General features: G+C 43.7%; 1 protein-coding gene across 7 annotated transcripts in view; it reads right to left on the reverse strand.

The window, feature by feature from the left end:
- The window catches only part of LOC140917185 (uncharacterized), a 305,274-nt gene extending 285,917 nt beyond the window's left edge, over window positions 1–19,357 (reverse strand). For all 7 annotated transcript variants that reach the window (XM_073359429.2, XM_073359432.2, XM_073359433.2 and 4 more), the window contains exon 1: window positions 18,887–19,357. In XM_073359429.2, coding sequence (XP_073215530.1) covers window positions 18,887–18,957 — 71 coding nt within the window. In that variant the 5' untranslated portion in view covers window positions 18,958–19,357. The remainder of the gene's footprint in view (window positions 1–18,886) is intronic.
- Between the last annotated feature and the right edge of the window lie 338 nt (window positions 19,358–19,695).

Raw genomic sequence — 19,695 nt, forward strand, 5'->3', positions numbered from 1 at the left:
TATAGATGTCAGTAGTAAAACTCTCATTTACTTCTATGGTGCAAGATCAGGCCATTAGTGTAAAGCAAGATACTGGGTGGTATATCCAGCTGCGATGTTCCCCTCTGGTGTTGTCTGGACCGGTGATCCGCTAGATCACCCCAATCCTTGACTCTGGGAGCCAGCCTTACCCTGCTCTGCCATGAGAACCCCCACTCCTGGGCTGTTCACGCACTGCCTCTGGTATGTAAGCTGCTCCTTGGATTATTTAATGCGTGCACAGTCATCTAGCCAAGTGATGGCATCTTCAGTGATGTGATGCAGTTTTTCTAGGCCACGGCTGAACCTAGTCAGCAGGCACTCATCGACAAAGTGTGTCATCGGCTGTGTTGCGCCACAGGTGCACAAAGGGCCATCACGAAGGCCCCAGCGACACTGGTTGGCTGCATAAAGACCTTGCCCGGTCCGGAACCTGTTCAACAGGGACCACTGGTGACGGGGCAGGTCAAAACCAGGCGGGCAAATTGTGGGGTTGGCAATGAGGGACTGGTTGGGGATTATAACAGATATTCATTCCTCTCGCCAGAGTGTTTCCACCCTAACATCCTGGCATGGCAGATGAGACCATAATGGGCAACGTGACAGCAATGGGTGACCAGCAATGGGTGACCATGCAGCTGGTGGTTTAAAAGGTCATTGGGCAGTGGCAGACTTGAGTTGGCACGTGCTTTCTCCAGTAACTTGCCAGTAGCAACCTCTAATCTGATATGAGGAGGAGCAATATTGCTCAGAACTGGAACCCATGGGAGTGGAGTCGGACGCAGGGTGCCGGAGATGATACGCATGACAGCATGTAACTGCACATCCACCAGTTTGGTGTGTGACGATTGACTCCATACTGGTGGGCAGTACTCCACCACCGAATACAAGGTGGCAAGAGCTGACATCCACAGAGTTGGAGCACGAGCACCCCATGACAAACCTGCCAGTTTGCTAAGAAAATTGTTGCAAGTCTTAACTTTAGCTGCTGTCTTCTTCAAGTGGGCATGGTAACTCAGTGTGTGGTCTAAGGTCACACCTAGGTAGACCAGTTCTACTTCATGCTTCACCTTCTGACCATTCAGATAAACATTCAGTTCTCAGGTTGCACTGGTGTGATGAAGATGGAACAAACTGGAGATTGTTTTTATGATGCTTGGCTGGAGGCACCAAAGTCTTACAGTAGTCAGCTAACTTTGTCATCTCCCGGTTTAAGATGGCATCAAACTCGTGGAACGTCCGGGCCTGGGTACCACAACAGATGTCGTCTGCGTAAATGAACTTTTGTGATTCCATTGTTGACAGGTCACTGATGTAAACGTTGAACAGGGCTGGCAAAACCACAGAGCCCTGGGGTAACCCATTGCTCTGTCGTCTCCAAGCACTCGTCTTCTCCCCCATATGGACTCTGAACTGCCTATTGCAGAGGAACAGTTCAACAATGCCTGTGACCCAAGGTAGCAGGACCTGTGACACCTTCACAAGCAAGCCAGTGTGCCATACTGTATCATACGTCGCTGTTAGATTATTGAAAACAGCACCTGTTTTCAAGTTTCTCTGGAAGCCATTTTCAACAAATGTGATCAGCGCAAGTACTTGGTCGCATGCAGTGTGGCCTCGGTGAAAGCTGGCTTGGTCAGGGCTCAAAATTCTCTCCACATCGGGTAATATGCACTGTAGGACCAAGCGCTCCAGTGCCTTGAAGCACATCAACAACAATGATATGGGTCGATAGCTTGATGCTTGACTTGTGTCCTTTCCAGGCTTTAGGATGCCAGTGACTTTTGCGGTGCGCCATATTGGGGGGGGGAGGAAGTATAGCTCAGTGTTTTGAGCATTGGCCTGCTAAACCCAGTGTTCTGCGTTCAATCCTTGAGGGGGCCATTTAGGGATCTGGGGCAAAAATAAGGGATGGTACTTGGTCCTGCTGTGAAAGCAGGGGACTGGACTCGATAATCTTTCAAGTCCCTTCCAGCTCTATGAGATAGGTATATCTCCATATTAAAATATTAAATATCTTCAGTAGCCTCCCTTCACTGATGACCCTGGGGAAGAATTTCACAAACCAGAGCCGAGCACGGGGGACAAGTTTTTTCAGGAATTCTGGAGATATGTTGTCATAGCCCGCAGCTGTTCCACACTTGATGCTACCCAGTGTCTGTTCCAGCTCTGTGTTACAGTGAATGGTTCTGGGCAGCATATGATCTGGTGTACACGGTTAAACATATGCCATTCGTTCCTCACTTGTCTGCGCACCTGTTTCTCCAGAGGTGTTCTGGCCACTTTAAGTAGGTGTCCGGGTACCTAGTTGGGTGTCACTGGGGGTCGGCAGAGTGCAGGTGGCTGCTGTAGTGCTCCAAGGCTTGGAGCAGACTCCAACACTTGCAGCTGGAGCCGGTGAAGCTCATCCTCTCAGACATCTCCTCCCATCTAGCTCAGCGAGCAGTGTCCAATGATTCGATCAGATGGTCAGCACATCTGGGTCACCACAGGCCTCATACCACTTGAGCAAGGCAGCGCTCTCCACATCAAGACAGGGGATGTAGACCGGGTGGCAACCACGTGGGATGGCTCTGCAGGTTGCTTTGTAGATAGCACCACAAAAGTGACAGTGGGTCTCATTTACCAACATATGCCGTGCTGCTACACTCTTCTCCATCACTTCCTGGTATTTTTCCCAGTCGGCCTTTCGGGAGTTCCACTGCTTCTTTTTGGAACTCTTGACAACTGGGAACTGTAGCCCGATATGGATCAGCGACGGTCTGTGTTGGCTGCATGGGAAGTTATCCAAGACTTGGCATGTTGCTGGCTGAGGATGGCCATGAACTGAACTGACCCTGCACAAGTCAGGAGAGTAGTCAAAATCCCATCTAGAAGAATGGAATGTGCCTCGCTGCTTAGCATCATGGATAAGGGCAAGGTCATTTCAAGATGCCCAGTCTGCAAGTTATTCACCGTCGGTGTCAACCTCCTTATACCCCCAGTCTGTGTGATGGCTGTTGAAGTCTCCAACATCGACAGCTGGGTGTGGCAGACTTGGTAGAATCTGTTGGTTCCAGCTGACGCTTGGAGGCTTGTATACATTTGCCAGCCAGAAACCGCCAACCTGGATGGTGTCACAGAATTCAGTAGACATCAACTGAATGGCATCTGCAATACTGGACCGAACATATGTGGCTCGGCTATGGTTCGGGTGTGCCACATGGCACAGCAGGTCGAAATCGTCCATACTGTAATGCCCAGCTTCGGCAGTTGCCACATATGTCTCTTGCAAGCAAATGATGTCGATAGTATGTCGATGAGCAAGAACGCCGAGTAAATCACACTTGGTAGCCGACAAACCCTCCACGCCGAGTTATAGCACTATAGAGCTGGACCAATGACATAAAAGTCACCGGGCTGCACGTTGGAGTTGTCGGTGACAACAGCGCCAGAATTCATTGAGCTGGTGCTCGTGGAATCCAGCTCACTGGTTGGATCATTAGCTTCCCTGACTGCTGTCAGTACTGGCGGGTGGCGCGATGAGGATGCTGATTCATTGCCCCATTGCAACTGAATGACACTAACCAATATCTCCAGTCCCAGACACAACCCTAGGAACCTCCATCTTTCACTGTCCAGTTATGCCCACTGAACGCTGCAAGCTTATATGAATTTGTCAATTTAACAAAGAAATCGATATGTACCAGGCTTGTTATCCCAAGGGGAGTTTTTGACATGCTTCAGACCAAACACACTGCGTCAGGTAGAACAAACAAACAGATTTATTAACTATAAAGATAGATTTTAAGTGATTATAAGTCAAAGCATAACAAGTCAGATTTGGTCAGATGAAATAAAAGCAAAACACATTCTAAGCTGATCTTAACACTTTCAATGCCCTTACAAACTTAGATGCTTCTCACCACAGAATGGCTGGTTGCTCTTCAGCCACGCTCTCCCCTTTGATCAGCGCTTCAGTCGCCTGGTGTGGTGTCCATAGATGTAGGTGGGAGAGAGAGAGAGAGCATGGCAAACGTCTCCCCCTTTTATCATGTCCTTTCTTCCCTCCTGGCTTTGCACCCCGCCACCCCCCACCCCCGATTCAGGTGAGCAATACCTCATCACAGTTCCAAGCTGGCCAAAGGAAGGGGGGATGACTCACTCGAGTCCAACAGATTCTTTCGTTGCTGCCTAGGCCAGAGTCCTTTGCTCCTGTGAGGCTGGGCTGGGTTTGTCCCATACATGCCCTGATGAGGTGTGAACTGCCTTTCTGTTCTAAAAGAGTTTTTGCCTGAGCTTGCTTTAAGACATGAGGATACATTTGCAGCCTCATATCTATATACATGGAATTATAACCTATAACATTACTGTAACAATTACTGTAACATTACTGTAACAACCATGCTCAGTGCATCATGAGCCTTCCGAAGACACCCAACATGACAAACTTTGCATTCGATACCACACAATAATTTTATAAGGATGAACATTGGGGTATAGGGTGTTCCCCCGAGGTACAGAGCATCACACGTGCATTTGATTGGTGTTAGGTGGGGTAGGCTGGTTGGGCATATGAATCCATGTGTGGAACAGGCACATTACAAGGACAGTGGAGAAAATATGGTTTCTACTGATCGTGATAGCTCCTGAGCCACAGGTTTCCTGTTATCGCATGGAGACTGGTGTACATAGCTCTTTGGAGATAAATAAGCTGACCAAAGTGCCTGCCACTTGAAGAAGAATGCAATTATAAAAAGGAGAGCACGTGAAAAAAAATTGCAACATAATATGCATTTATCAAAGCAAGCACACATGGTTTGTCAATAAGTAGAGGAGCATTTATTGGTATAAACACTAACACAACAAAAGGGTTGAGATGTCATGTTGCTGGATGCCATGCAAGGGGCTATGCGCTCATCTATTATTGACTTCAAAACTGATAGTTTGCATAGCAACTGTACCTAACCAAATGCTCATCCAGACTTTGCATGTCTGTTTTTTAATATGGGATTAACTTTTATGCCACAATATATATGTGCATATATGTGCCTTTAGTTAGTTACTTTGTCCTCACCCATAACTATTTCACATTTGGGGACAATGTATACCTTCAAATCAGCGGCACTGCTATGGGTACCTGCATGGCCCCACAGTATGCCAACATTTTTATGGCTGACTTAGAACAATGCTTCCTCAGCTCTCGTCCCCTAATGCCCCTACTCTACTTGTGCTACATTGATGACATCTTCATCATCTGGACCCATGGAAAAGAAGCCCTTGAGGAATTCCACCATGATTTCAACAATTTCCATCCCACCATCAACCTCAGCCTGGACCAGTCCACATAAGAGATCCACTTTCTGGACACTATGGTGCTAATAAGAGATGGTCACATAAACACCACCCTATACCGGAAATACTACTGACCGCTATTCCTACCTACATGCCTCCAGCTTTCATCCAGACCACACCACACGATCCATTGTCTACAGCCAAGCTCTACGATACAACCGCATTTGCTCCAACCCCTCAGACAGAGACCAACACCTACAAGATCTCTATCAAGCATTCTTACAACTACAGTACCCACTTGCTGAAGTGAAGAAACAGATTGATAGAGCCAGAAGAGTACCCAGAAGTCACCTACTACAGGACAGGCCCAACAAAGAAAATAACAGAATGCCACTAGTCATCACCTTCAGCCCCCAACTAAAACCTCTCCAACGCATCATCAAGGATCTACAACCTATCCTGAAGGACGACCCATCACTCTCACAGATCTTGGGAGACAGGCCAGTCCTTGCTTACAGACAGCCCCCCAACCTGAAGCAAATACTCACCAGCAACCACACACCACACAACAGAACCACTAACCCAGGAACCTATCCTTGCAACAAAGCCCGTTGCCAACTGTGTCCACATATTTATTCAGGGGACACCATCATAGGACCTAATCACATCAGCCACACTATCAGAGGCTCGTTCACCTGCACATCTACCAATGTGACATATGCCATCATGTGCCAGCAATGCCCCTCTGCCATGTACATTGGTCAAATTGGACAGTTTCTATGTAAAAGAATAAATGGACACAAATCAGACGTCAAGAATTATAACATTCAAAAACCAGTTGGAGAACACTTCAATCTCTCTGGTCACTCGATTACAGACCTAAAAGTGGCAATACTTCAACAAAAAAAAACTTCAGAAACAGACTCCAAGGGGAGACTGCTGAATTGGAATTAATTTGCGAACTGGATACAGTTAACTTAGGCTTGAATAAAGACTGAGAGTGGATGGGTCATTACACTTAGTAAAACTGTTTCCCCATGTTTATTTCCCTCCCCTCCCCACTGTTCCTCAGACGCTCTTGTCAACTGCTGGAAATGGCCCATCTTGATTACCACTACAAAAGGTTTTTCCCTCCCCCGCTCTCCTGCTGTTAATATCTCACCTTAAGTGATCACTCTCGTTACAGTGTGTATGGTAACATGTTCTCTACGTATATAAATCTCCCCACTGTATTTTCCACTGAATTCATCCGATGAAGTGAGCTGTAGCTCACGAAAGCTTATGCTCAAATAAATTTGTTCGTCTCTAAGGTGCCACAAGTACTCCTTTGCTTTTAATACTGTCTCACATGACCTTCTCATAAACAAACTAGGAAAATACAACCTAGATGGAGCTACTATCAGGTGGGTGCATAAGTGGTTAGAAAACCATTCCCAGAGAGTAGTTATCAGTGGTTCACAGTCATGCTGGAAGGGCATAACGAGTGGAGTCTCACAGGGATCGGTTCTTGGTTTGGTTCTGTTCAATATCTTCATCAATGATTTAGATAATGGCATGGAGAGTACACTTATAAAGTTTGTGGTGGATACCAACCTGGGAGGGGTTGCAAGTGCTTTGGAGGGTAGGATTAAAATTCAAAATGATCTGGACAAACTGGAGAAATGGTCTGAAGTAAATAGGATGAAATTCAATAAGGACAAATGCAAGGTACTCCACGTAGGAAGGAACAATCAGTTGCACACATACAAAATGGAAAATGACTGCCTAGGAAGGAGTACTGCAGAAAGGGATCTGGGGTTCATAGTGGCCCAGAAGCTAAACATGAGTCAACAGTGTAACGCTGTTGCAAAAAAAAAAAAAAAAAAAAAAAAAGCAAACATCATTCTGGGATGTATTAGCAGGAGTATTGTAAGCAAGACACGAGAAGCAATTCTTTTGCTTTACTCTACTGATTAGGCCTCAACTGGAGTATTGTGTCCAGTTCTGGGTGCCACATTTCAGGAGACGTGGATAAATTGGAGAGGGTCCAGAGAAGAGCAACAAGAATGATTAAAGGTCTACAACAGATGACCTATGAGGGAAGATTGGAAAAAATTGGGTTTATTTAATCTGGAGAAGAGAAGACTGAGAGGGGACAGGATGGCAGTTTTCAAGTACATAAAAGGTTGCTACAAGGAGGAGGGAGAAAAATTATTGTTCTTAACCTCTGAGGATAGGACAAGAAGCAATGAGCTTAAAATTGCAGCAAGAGCAGTTTAGGTTGGACATTAGAAAAAACTTCCTAACTATCAGAGTGGTTAAGGACTGGAATAAATTGCCCAGGGAGGTTGTGGAATCTCCATCACTGGGGCTTTTTAAGAGCAGGTTGAACAAACACCTGTCAGGGATGGTCTAGAATCTAGACTAGACTAGGATTATCTAGACTCTAGATAATACTTAGTCCTGCCTTGAGTGCAGGGAACTGGACTAGATGACCTCTCAAGGTCCCTTCCAGTTCTATGATTCTATGTGCAGTATGGGCCTGTCAAGGAATTCTTTGGCCTAACAAAAACTTGAGGCTAATTTCTACTGTGATTTACACCCTTGTAAATCCAGATTATTACGGAATTACCACAGTATAATGGAGAGTAAATTTGGCCCATTGATTTAAAATTCATTCATGTTTTCCCATACTTATGGGATCAAAGATATATCTAAACATACTGGAAAATATGGTTATATTTCTTTCAATTTGTAATGGTCCACATCTCTAGTTCCTGGTGCACACATATGTAACCAAAGCAAAGCACCTCAATAGTTTAAAAATTCAGGGTCAAATTCTCAGCTACACCAGGATAATTCCAGAGTGCCTATGGACTCCAATTTTAGAAAGATATAAGTGAGAGCAGAATCTGACCTTTAACACAAAACAGCACACTGCCAACGTGCAAATTTTGAAATGTCTTTCCTTTTGTTATTTCTAAATCAGTTCCCCACTCTCCCCTCTCTACTATCTCAAAAGCAAAGATCTTAGTGAGGACTAAAACCATGGCAAGTTCAAAGTTTTCGTTATCCATGCCTAAACGAATCAAGTCTTTCACTGGTGAAACATACCAGCTTTCTGAATGTTCAGATAACTCCCAGGTACAGGAGTTTGACCAAGCTTCCAGTAACTAAAAAGGCCCTGCTGAAACAGTGTCCAAATGCTAACTCTTCCTCTATCCCCCCCTGCTGCTTTTAGTACAAATGCTTTGCCTTATCAGTCATAAATTTGCATGCACAGCACTATGATAAATAAATGGAGTTGGACGTAAACAATACACACGCACACACAGTGAATTAGAGGAATTTTTATTAAAAATCAGGAAGTGCATATACATGACAATTATTCTGAACAATGGAAAGTGTTGCACAATGAAATTCACAGCAAAGCCTATGGTTTCTATTGCTGTACGCATATTTAGGCTGATATTGTCAAAGAATCTTATGGGAGTTAGGAGTGCAAATCCCGCTGAAATTCAATGGGAGCTTGGGTTCTAACTCTGACTCCTTTCAAAATTCAGCTTTAAATCTTTAAAGCTGTTTTTAGACAAGCATGATTAAGTCTGGCAAATTTCCAAACCCTTCATATCATGTATGTTATGTGATTTATATGACAGTATACCATAGGTATTTATAAAAAGTAGGAATTACTCTACAACAGGGAAGTTAGGTTCATCCTCAAAAAAAAAAGATACTTTGGACTATCAGGTTTTACAGTCATGTCTTTTCGGCTTTTCACAACATAATACAAAAGTCTTGAGCCCATTTTTATCAAAAAAGAGTAGCAAAATGTGCAACAAATCAATTAAGGAAAAATACAATATGACAACACTCACTATCTTTAGACTTCTTGCCAAAGCAAACAGCAGAAGAAAAACACCTTCACCTATTGAAAGACCCGAAATTCCAAGTTAATAGATACTACGCTGAAGCAGACTCTAAATATAAGATATTGTAAAATGTGAGCTGTTTCACAGTCTATGTAATTAGAGTGACCTGCAAGTGCTTTCTCTGGTGCTCACCAAGAGTACCAGACTGCAAGATAACAACTGGCCTATTTTCTATTCAGTGTAAAAGTTCACCACTTCCCCTCAAGATGACAAATGAAAATAGTCCTCCCACCCTCCCGCAGGCTGTCAGTCCCCACCACACACCCCACAAGTCTCAGGCTTCAGTCCCCACAGCAGTCAGCCTCCCTCCCTATCCCTTCCATTAGTTTTAGTAAAAGTCAGGGACAGGTCATGGGCTTTTTGTTTATTGTCCACGACCTGTCCATGACTTTTACGAAAAATAGCCATGACAAAATCTTAACCTTAATAATAGCCATTGACAGACCTATCCTCCATGAATTTATCTAATTTTTTTTTAAGTCACAGTTTTGGCCTTCACAACATCCCCTGGCAACGAGTTCCACAGGTTGACTGTGCATTGTTTGAAGAAGTAATGTACTTCCCTATCTTTGTTTTAAACCTGCTGCCTCTTAATTTCATTGGGTGACCCCTGGTTCTTGTGTTATGTGAAGGAGTAAATAACACTTTCTTATTCACTTTCGCCACTCCAATCACGATTTTATAGCCCTTTATCATACCCCTCTTAGTCATCTCTTTTCCAAGCTGAAAAACCCAAGTCTTTTTAATCTATCCTCATATGGAAGCTGTTCCATACCCTTAATCATTTTTGTTGCCCTTCTCTGTACCTTTCGCAATTCTAATATATCTTTTTTGAGATGGGGTGACCAGAAGTGCACGCTGTATTCAAGGTGTGGGCGTACCATGGATTTATATAATGGCATGATATATTCTGTCTTATTACCTATCCCTTTCCTAATTATTCCTAACATTGTTAGCTTTTTTGATTGCTGCTGGACAAGGAGCTGATGTTTTCAGAGTTTTCAGAGGACTATTTTAGTGGGATTCTGCCTGTTACTAGAGAAGGGCAACAAAGGTGTGACAAGATTATGACTATCAACAGATGGCTTAGGCAGTGGTGCTATAAGGAGGGCTTTGGGATGTATGGCCACTGGGAGGCGATCATGGACAGAGGACAGTTCTCTCAGGATGGACTTCATCTGAGTAGGGAAGGAAATAGATTTCTAGGATGGAGGCTGGCACAACTGATTAAGAGAGCTTTAAACTAGGAATTTGGGGGAGATGGTTGGGAGATGTCCAGGTAATCTCCACGCCGGATTTTAGCATTGAGAGGAAAGAAAATGAAGTAAGAGAGGATACAGCCATGGGTAGGAGGAAGGGCAGTGTAGATACCAGTCTAATAGGTTATACTGGCAGTAAAATGACCGTGCCTAATGGGGTACAGAATATGAGTGAGGCCAAACAGCAAAAATTAAGATGTTTGTACGCTAATGTGAGGAGCCTACGTAACAAAATGGAGGAACCAGAGCTACTGCTGCAGGAAGTGAAACCAGATATTATAGGGATAACAGAAACATGGTGAAATAGTCGTCATGACTGGACTACAGGTATTGAAAGGTATGTGCTGTTTAGGAAAGACCGAAATAAAGGTAAAGGTGGTGGAGTAGCATTGTATATCAATGATGAGATAGAATGTAAAGAAATAAGAAGCGATGAAATAGATATGACTGAGACCGTCTGGGCAAAAATTAAATTGGGGAATAAAACTATTAGAGCCTCCCCTGGGATAGTGCTTGGGGTGTGCTATAGACCGCCGGGATCTAATTTGGATATGGATAGAGCCCTTTTTAATGTTTTTAATAAAGTAAATACTAATGGAAACTGTGATCATGGGAGACTTTAACTTCCCAGATACAGACTGGAGGACGAGTGCTAGTAATAATAATAGGGCTCAGATTTTCCTAGATGCGAGAGCTGATGGATTCCTTCATCAAGTAGTTGCTGAACTGACTAGAGGGGATGCCATTTTAGATTTGGTTTTGGTGAGCAGTGAGGACCTCATAGAAGAAATGGTTGTAGGGGATAATCTTGGCTCAAGTGATCATGAGCTAATTCAGTTCAAACTGAACGGAATGATTAACAAAAATAAATCTGCAACTAGGGTTTTTGATTGCAAAAGGGCTGACTTTCCAAAATTAAGGAAATTAGTTAGGGAAGTGGATTGGACTGAAGAACTTTGGATCTAAAGGCAGAGGAGGCCTCGGATTACCTCACATCAAAGCTGCAGAAACTATCGGAAGCCTGCATACCAAGAAAGGGGAGAAAATTCATAGGCAGGAGTTGTAGACCAAACTGGATGAGCAAGCATCTCAGAGAGGTGATTAAGAAAAAGCAGAAAGCATTCAGGGAGTGGAAGAAGGGAGGGATCAGCAAGGAAAGCTACCTTATTGAGGTCAGAACATGTAGGGATAAAGTGAGACAGGCTAAAAGTCAAGTAGAGTTGGACCTTGCAAAGGGAATTAAAACCAATAGTAAAAGGTTCTATAGTCATATAAATAAGAAGAAAACAAAGAAAGAAAGAAGTGGGACCGCTAAACACTGAGGATGGAGTGGAGGTCAAGGATAATCTAGGCATGGCCCAATATTTAAACAAATACTTTGCCTCAGTCTTTAATAAGGCTAAAGAGGATCTTAGGGATAACGGTAGCATGACAAATGGGAATGAGGATATGGAGGTAGACATTACCATATTTGAGGTAGAAGCGAAACTCAAACAGCTTAATGGGACTAAATCGGGGGGCCCAGATAATCTTCATCCAAGAATATTAAAGGAATTAGCACATGAAATTGCAAGCCCATTAGCAAGAATTTTTAATGAATCTGTAAACTCAGGGGTTGTACCGTATGATTGGAGAACTGCTAACATAGTTCCTATTTTTAAGAAAGGGAAAAAAAGTGATCCGGGTAATTATAGGCCTCTTAGTTTGACATCTGTAGTATGCAAGGTCTTGGAAAAAATTTTGCAGGAGAAGGTAGTTAAGGACACTGAAGTCAATGGTAAATGGGACAAAATACAACATGGTTTTACGAAAGGTAGATTGTGCCAAACCAACCTGATCTCCTTCTTTGAGAAAGTAACAGATTTTTTAGACAAAGGAAACGCAGTGGATCTAATTTACCTAGATTTTAGTAAGGCATTTGATACTGTGCCACATGGGGAATTATTAGTTAAATTGGATAAAATGGGGATCAATAGGAAAATTGAAAGGTGGATAAGGAATTGGTTAAATGGGAGACTACAACGGGTCCTACTGAAAGGTGAACTGTCAGGCTGGAGGGAGGTTACCAGTGGAGTTCCTCAAGGATCGGTTTTGGGACCAATCTTATTTAATCTTTTTATTACTGACCTTGGCATAAAAAGTGGGAGTGTGCTAATAAAGTTTGCGGATGATACAAAGCTAGGAGGTATTGCCAATTTAGAGAAGGATAGGGATATCCTACCGGAGGATCTGGATGACCTTGTAAACTGGAGTAATAGTAATAGGATGAAATTTAATAATGAGAAGTGTAAGGTTATGCATTTAGGGATTAATAACAAGAATTTTAGTTATAAGCTAGGGACGCATCAATTAGAAGTAACGGAGGAGGAAAAGGACCTTGGAGTATTGGTTGATCATAGGATGACTATGAGCTGCCAATGTGATATGGCCGTGAAAAAAGCTAATGCGGTCTTGGGATGCATCAGGAGAGGTATTTCCAGTAGGGATAAGGAGGTTTTAGTACCGTTATACAAGGCACTGGTGAGACCTCACCTGGAATACTGTGTGCGGTTCTGGTCTCCCATGTTTAAGAAGGATGAATTCAAACTGGAACAGGTACAGAGAAGGGCTACTAGGGACTGGAAAACTTGTCTTATGAAAGGAGACTCAAGGAGCTTGGCTTGACTACTAAAAGAAGGTTGAGGGGAGATATGATTGCTCTCTATAAATATATCAGAGGGATAAATACTGGAGAGGAATTATTTAAGCTCAGTACCAATGTGGACACAAGAAAAAATGGATATAAACTGGCCACCAGGAAATTTAGACTAGAAATTAGACGAAGGTTTCTAACCATCAGAGGAGTGAAGTTTTGGAATAGCCTTCCAAGGGAAGCAGTGGGGGCAAAAGATCTATCTGGCTTTAAGATTAAAATTGATAAGATTATGGAGGAGATGGTATGATGAGATAACATGGTTTTGGTAATTAAATATTCATGGTAAATAGGCCCAATGGCCTGTGATGGGATATTAGATGGGGTGGGATCCGAGTTACTCAGGAAAGAATTTTCTGTAGTAACTGGCTGATGAGTCTTGCCCATATGCTCAGGGTTTAGCTGATCTGGGGTCAGGAAGGAATTTTCCTCCAGGGCTTCTTCCAATCTGCCCTGGGGCATGGGTCACTTGCTGGAGGATTCTCTGCTCTTTGAAGTCTTTAAACTACGATTTAAGGACTTCAATAGCAGAGATATAGGTGTGAGGTTTTTTGCAGGAGTGGTGGGTGAAATTCTGTGGCCTGCGTTGTGCAGGAGGTCAGACTAGAAGATCATAATGGTCCCTTCTGACCTAAATATCTATGAATCTATGTATCTATGACTCTTTCTTGACTGGTAATTGCTAATTTAGATCCCGTCATTTTGCACGTATAGTTGGGATTATGTTTGCCAATGTGCATTACTTTGTATTTATCAATACTGAATTTCATCTGCCATTTTCTTGCCCAGTCACTCAGTTTTATGAGGTCCCTTTGTAGCTCTTTGCAGTCTGCTTTGCACTTATCTTGAGTAATTTTGTATTGTCTGCAAATTTTGCCACCTCACTGTTTAGCCCTTTTTCCAGATCATTTATGAATATATTGAAGAACACTAGTGCCGGTACAGATCCCTGGGGGACACTGTTATTTACCTCTCTATGTTCCAAACACTGACTATTTCTTCCTACCCTTTGTCTAACTGATTAAATGATAGGACTGATCCATGAGAGGACCTTCCCTCTCATCTCATGACTGCTTACTTTGGTTAAGAGCTTTTGGAAAGGGACCTTGTCAAAGGCTTTCTGAAAGTCCAAGTACACTATATCCACTGGATCACCCTGGTCCACATGTTTGTTGACCCCTCTCAAAGAATTCTAATAGATTCGTGAGGCATGATTCCCCTTTACAAAAGCCATATCGACTCTTCCCCCAACAAATCATGTTCATCTATGGGTCTGATAATTCTATTCTTTAATAGATTCTCAACCAATTTGCCTGATACTGAAATTATTCCAGCAAGTATCTGGCTCCAGATCCATTTGTAGCTTTGCGGATGGGGGTGGGAGTAAGGCAGGGGAGGATGCCAACTCTGCCCACTTACGGATGAGGTGTGGCTCTGCAGAGATGCAAGTTTTGAACTATATCAGCATACATGGTGTCATAAATATAAAGGGAAGGGTAAACCCCTTTGAAATCCCTCCTGGCCAGGGGAAAGCTCCTCTCACCTGTAAAGGGTTAAGAAGCTAAAGGTAACCTCGCTGGCACCTGACCAAAATGACCAATGAGGAGACAAGATACTTTCAAAAGCTGGGAGGAGGGAGAGAAACAAAGGGTCTGTGTGTCTGTCTATATTCTGATTCTGCCGGGGATAGACCAGGAATGGAGTCTTAGAACTTTTAGTAAGTAATCTAGCTAGGTACATGTTAGATTATGATTTCTTTAAATGGCTGAGAAAAGAACTGTGCTGAATAGAGTAACTATTTCTGTCTGTGTATCTTTTTTGTAACTTAAGGTTTTGCCTAGAGGGGTTCTCTATGTTTTTGAATCTAATTACCCTGTAAGGTATCTACCATCCTGATTTTACAGGGGGGATTTCTTTATTTCTATTTACTTCTATTTTTATTAAAAGTCTTCTTGTAAGAAAACTGAATGCTTTTTCATTGTTCTCAGATCCAAGGGTTTGGGTCTGTGGTCACCTATGCAAATTGGTGAGGCTTTTTTATCCAACATTTCCCAGGAAAGGGGGGGTGCAAGTGTTGGGAGGATTGTTCATTGTTCTTAAGATCCAAGGGTCTGGGTCTGTAGTCACCTAGGCAAATTGGTGAGGCTTTTTACCAAACCTTATCCAGGAAGTGGGGTGAAAGGTTTTGGGAAGTATTTTGGGGAGAAAGACGTGTCCAAACAGCTCTTCCCCAGTAACCAGTATTAGTTTGGTGGTGGTAGCGGCCAATCCAAGGACAAAGGGTGGAATATTTTGTACCTTGGGGAAGTTTTGACCTAAGCTGGTAAAGATAAGCTTAGGAGGTTTTTCATGCAGGTCCCCACATCTGTACCCTAGAGTTCAGAGTGGGGGAGGAATCTTGACACATGGAAATCAACATTTTAGTTTAAGGCTGTATCTAGATCCTGTAACAGATCTTCTAAGACAGCATTCCAAGCCTGGAAAGAAAGACACAGTGAAGAACTATGCCCTCTGTTTGAAAAGAACAAGATTCTTCCTTCCACTTGTTTATGAACAATAATTTCTTTGTGGAAACCTATTAGATAGCTAAATATGTATTACTGGGGAAAAAGAAGAGACTATCTCAGTACTTATGGTGAACTCTAACGATACTTATTGCTTGAAGGTAACATGAAAGACACTCAATTCAGCCTCTGTGACAGCTTATATTTCCTGCTTTCTGCTCTGTCTTACATAATTAACTAGCTTCCCAAAAGTACATCCTCAACAGTATATTTGTTCAATCAAATTGAACCCTCTCCCCTCAGTTCTTATTCATGCAGAGCCCCTTTACTCTATGCTATTTTACATGAAACAGAATCCCTGTTGCTGCCTTATCTATGGTATAGCTTCTCACCACCCCATAGCCTCAAACATACCACACCTTAGCCTGAAAAGCTCACTGCAGCAAAAGTAAACCCATAGCTCCTAAAGAAACGTTTGTTTGTTTTTTAAAACAAGAGATGTTGGTGACTTCTCATTTACAGTATTAAGCAACAAGGGTTTAGAAAAGAGCTGTGTACTTGTACTCTGGTGATTCCAGAATTATTCACTCAAAGTTTGAATACAAGATCATCAGGGCTAATTGTCTAAAAACATGGTTGTCGGAAATAGCCGCCCTGTAATCTGCTATGCATTAAAATCTCGCCCCCCACCCCGGGGTGATTGGAATCAGACCACGAGTATAACAAATACCTACACAGAATCGTTACATTCTAGCTAGGAGTGAGTTCTAGAGTTACTAGCAGACTAAAAACAAGTATGAGAAGCGTACTGTATATTCTCATCCAGACAAGATCTTAAATTAAGAACTTAAAAGGAAGCAGCCAGCATGATGTATTCTCAGTGGTCCATTTTGTGATCCTTATCCCACTGACAATGAGCATCCTTTGTAAAAGGCACATTACAAATCAATTTAACTGTATAAAATGCTATGGGAAAGGAGATCCACCCTTGGCTCCATTCCGCAGCTTCCCAGTGAAAACTTGTAGCAACACCCCATGCTAGCAATCAGCATAACCTCACCTCTACAAAGTAACCTTTTTTTGAAAAATGCTCACTTGGTGGAATGCCTAAAATGAAACCAAGGAAGCTGTATACGGTGATTGCAAAGGAAGGGAAGATTTTCCTTTTTACTCACTCGGGTTTAAAATAACATTAAGAGTTACGGTAGCAGCCTATTCTCCATCGAAAAGACAACCACCCAGGAAAAGCACCTAAGGCTTTGCCACTGCTGTTTACCATTCCAGACTGTCCTTATTCAGATAAAAATTGAATATGTATGATGGCTTGGATAATCAATGTAGATACCAGTATGCTGCTATTCATGATATTCCTTTTCACAGAGACTCTCTCTTAAAAAGGTAAATAGAATAAGCAAACAAAGTTATTTGGGGATGACCTACCAAATTCAGAGTTTCAGACTTAAAATGACATTCTCTGAAGTGTCTCTTTTAAACTAATATTACCCTCAAAACTGCACAACCTTGGTTAGCACAGCTGCTTAAGCGAAATGTGAACAAATCTGGAAATATAAATCAATGGTAGTCCTTACATTAGAATTTAAAAAAAAACAAAACAACTCACTGCAGAAAACTAACTCAAAGACCCACCAAGAGTCTTCAACAAAAGGAAGAAAATGCTTTCCTCAGACAGTGACCCCTAAGGGCTCAACATAAAATTAAGAGATGTCATTATTCTAACTGAAAGTAGTTTTCTGAATCTGTATTTGCAGACTATTCCACAGGGAATACATTGTGCAGTAACAGGAACTGGTAGCCTAGCCAGAGATTCAGTGATATCTACAGTAACTAGATGGCAAAATGAATCTTGCAGGAGATGGACTATGGAAATATAAAGTGGTAAACAGAGCTGTTTCCTTTTAAATAAAAAAGCACTGTTAATGTCATGATGGTCATGCTGTCAGATTGTTTACAGGTGTAAAAAGCATCACTTTCCCCCACCTCTGTAAAGTCATGGAGACTAAAACCACAATTTGTGCTTACAAAACACAAGGCACAGAACTGTGAACACAGATTCACAAACCTTGAGGGTTGTTCTACTTTTTAAATGATTAAATACTAGTTTTTCTGGTCGCATTTTTCAATATTTATGAAAACTAACAACATACAATGTCGGTGGCGTGCAGACATTTAATATGTTATCGTATACATCTCACATGAGCTTCAGTATGCAAGAATGGATACCCACTGACTCAATATTAATGGGTGGGCACTGATGCCTTTGTGTCTGCAAATTAGCAGTGTGTGTATATCTCTAGGCAGCTGTTTTTTCCAGTGCTCAATCTCTCACCTCTCTCTGGTTCAGTCCTTTAGTCTTCCTAACTGGATTTACATTTTACTATCCAGTGTTCTCTACTGAAGCTTTAAGCACTAGTTAAAGCTGAAAATGCCCCTTAGCCCATAAAGCCTGTAGAATATTGTAGCTGTTTCAGGCTTAACTCTGTCCTTTTATTGTTACACCAACATGAATGGGTCTCCAGCTCTGCAGAAAATAAACGCAAAGATCTTCATTCAGTCACTAATGATCATCTCTGCCTTCAGACCCAAAGTGAGGGAAGAAGGCAGGCTTAGAAAAAGAAAAGAAAAAAAAAACACTTTTCTTCTGAGATTACATATTTCACTAATAACCATGCTTTACAAAAAAGTCCCTAAAACTGGAATTGTTCAGCTGCTTGCAAAGGAAGCTGTCAAGTAAACAAAAGAAAAACCCAATTAAACTTTTTGTCACAGGATGAGCACTGATGTGTATGTACTATATAGATAGCACTGAATTAGGTCTATAACACACAACAGCATCATATGCGTTTTACAGGCATAAGACACAGTCCTTGACACAGTCCTTGAGTTCACAGTCTAAACAAACAGGATGCAATGCAGTGTCTTTTAAAAATCCCATTTTTTTCCCTAAAGGTTGGTTAGTTTTTATCATTGTAACCCCAACTATAGCCTCTATGATCATTTAATCATTCTGAGCCTGCAGTTCTTTCAGAGCAATTTCCAGCACCCCTGGGCATCTGCTGCATCCCTCTGCCAGCACAGGATGTAGAGAAGGCTACTTGCTAGATACAGCTCTCGCCTCAGTAGGGCTAAGCGAGCCCTAGATGTAGCAGGCTGGTCAGACGCGCCACGGACAAGCATTTCCTAGGAGCAGCGGTACCTCACTTCACTTACATGCCCTGCTGAAGTTGCAGCGATGCAGCCAGGGTCCAGGACAGACACAGCAGCCAGGCTCTCGGGGTCATCTCGGGGATCAAGGGCTGCCAACCGCCAGCTGCAAAAGTTGAGCGGGCTCAGCAGGAGCTAGCATCGGGCAGGGGCAGAGACGATGGCTGCTGGAGCAGGTCGTGGTCCGGAGCAGAGCCGCCGGAGCCCAAGGGTGCTGAGCGCGTGCTTCCTCCGAGGCGGTGTGGGGCGCCGGCCGCTCTCAGCTCCCCCGCAGCCCTGGCTGCGTGTGATCAACAGGCTCCATGGAGCCCCGCACCTCCCGGGCGCAGCGCTCCAAATCCTTCAAAGCCGCCGCAAAGCAGCAAATCACCGGCCTCGCAGCCTCCTTGCCCAGCCCAGCCCAGCGCACCGCCCTGCCCTCCCGCGGGCGGGCTGGGCAGGGCTCGGCTCGCAAATCTGAGCGCTTTTACCCGCAACTTCTTTTGGGGGCGGGCAGCACTAACTCCGCTTTTACACCCGGACCTGCCTCCGCAACCCCCCCCGCAGTGCTCCCTCCCGCTCCCCCCCCCGCCCCACCGCTCACACCCCCCGCCCCAGTGCTTCTTCCCGCTCCCCCCACCGCCTCCCCCCCGCCCCAGTGCTCCCTCCCGCTCCCCCACCGCTTACACCCCCCCGCCCCAATGCTCCCTCCCGCTCCCCCCCACCCCACCGCTCCCTCCCGCTCCCCCCACCGCTCACACCCCCCGCCCCAGTGCTTCTTCCCGCTCCCCCCACCGCCTCCCCCCGCCCCAGTGCTCCCTCCCGCTCCCCGACGC

The sequence above is a fragment of the Lepidochelys kempii genome, chromosome 9 (genome assembly GCF_965140285.1).
Source record: "Lepidochelys kempii isolate rLepKem1 chromosome 9, rLepKem1.hap1, whole genome shotgun sequence".
NCBI lineage: Eukaryota > Metazoa > Chordata > Testudines > Cheloniidae > Lepidochelys > Lepidochelys kempii.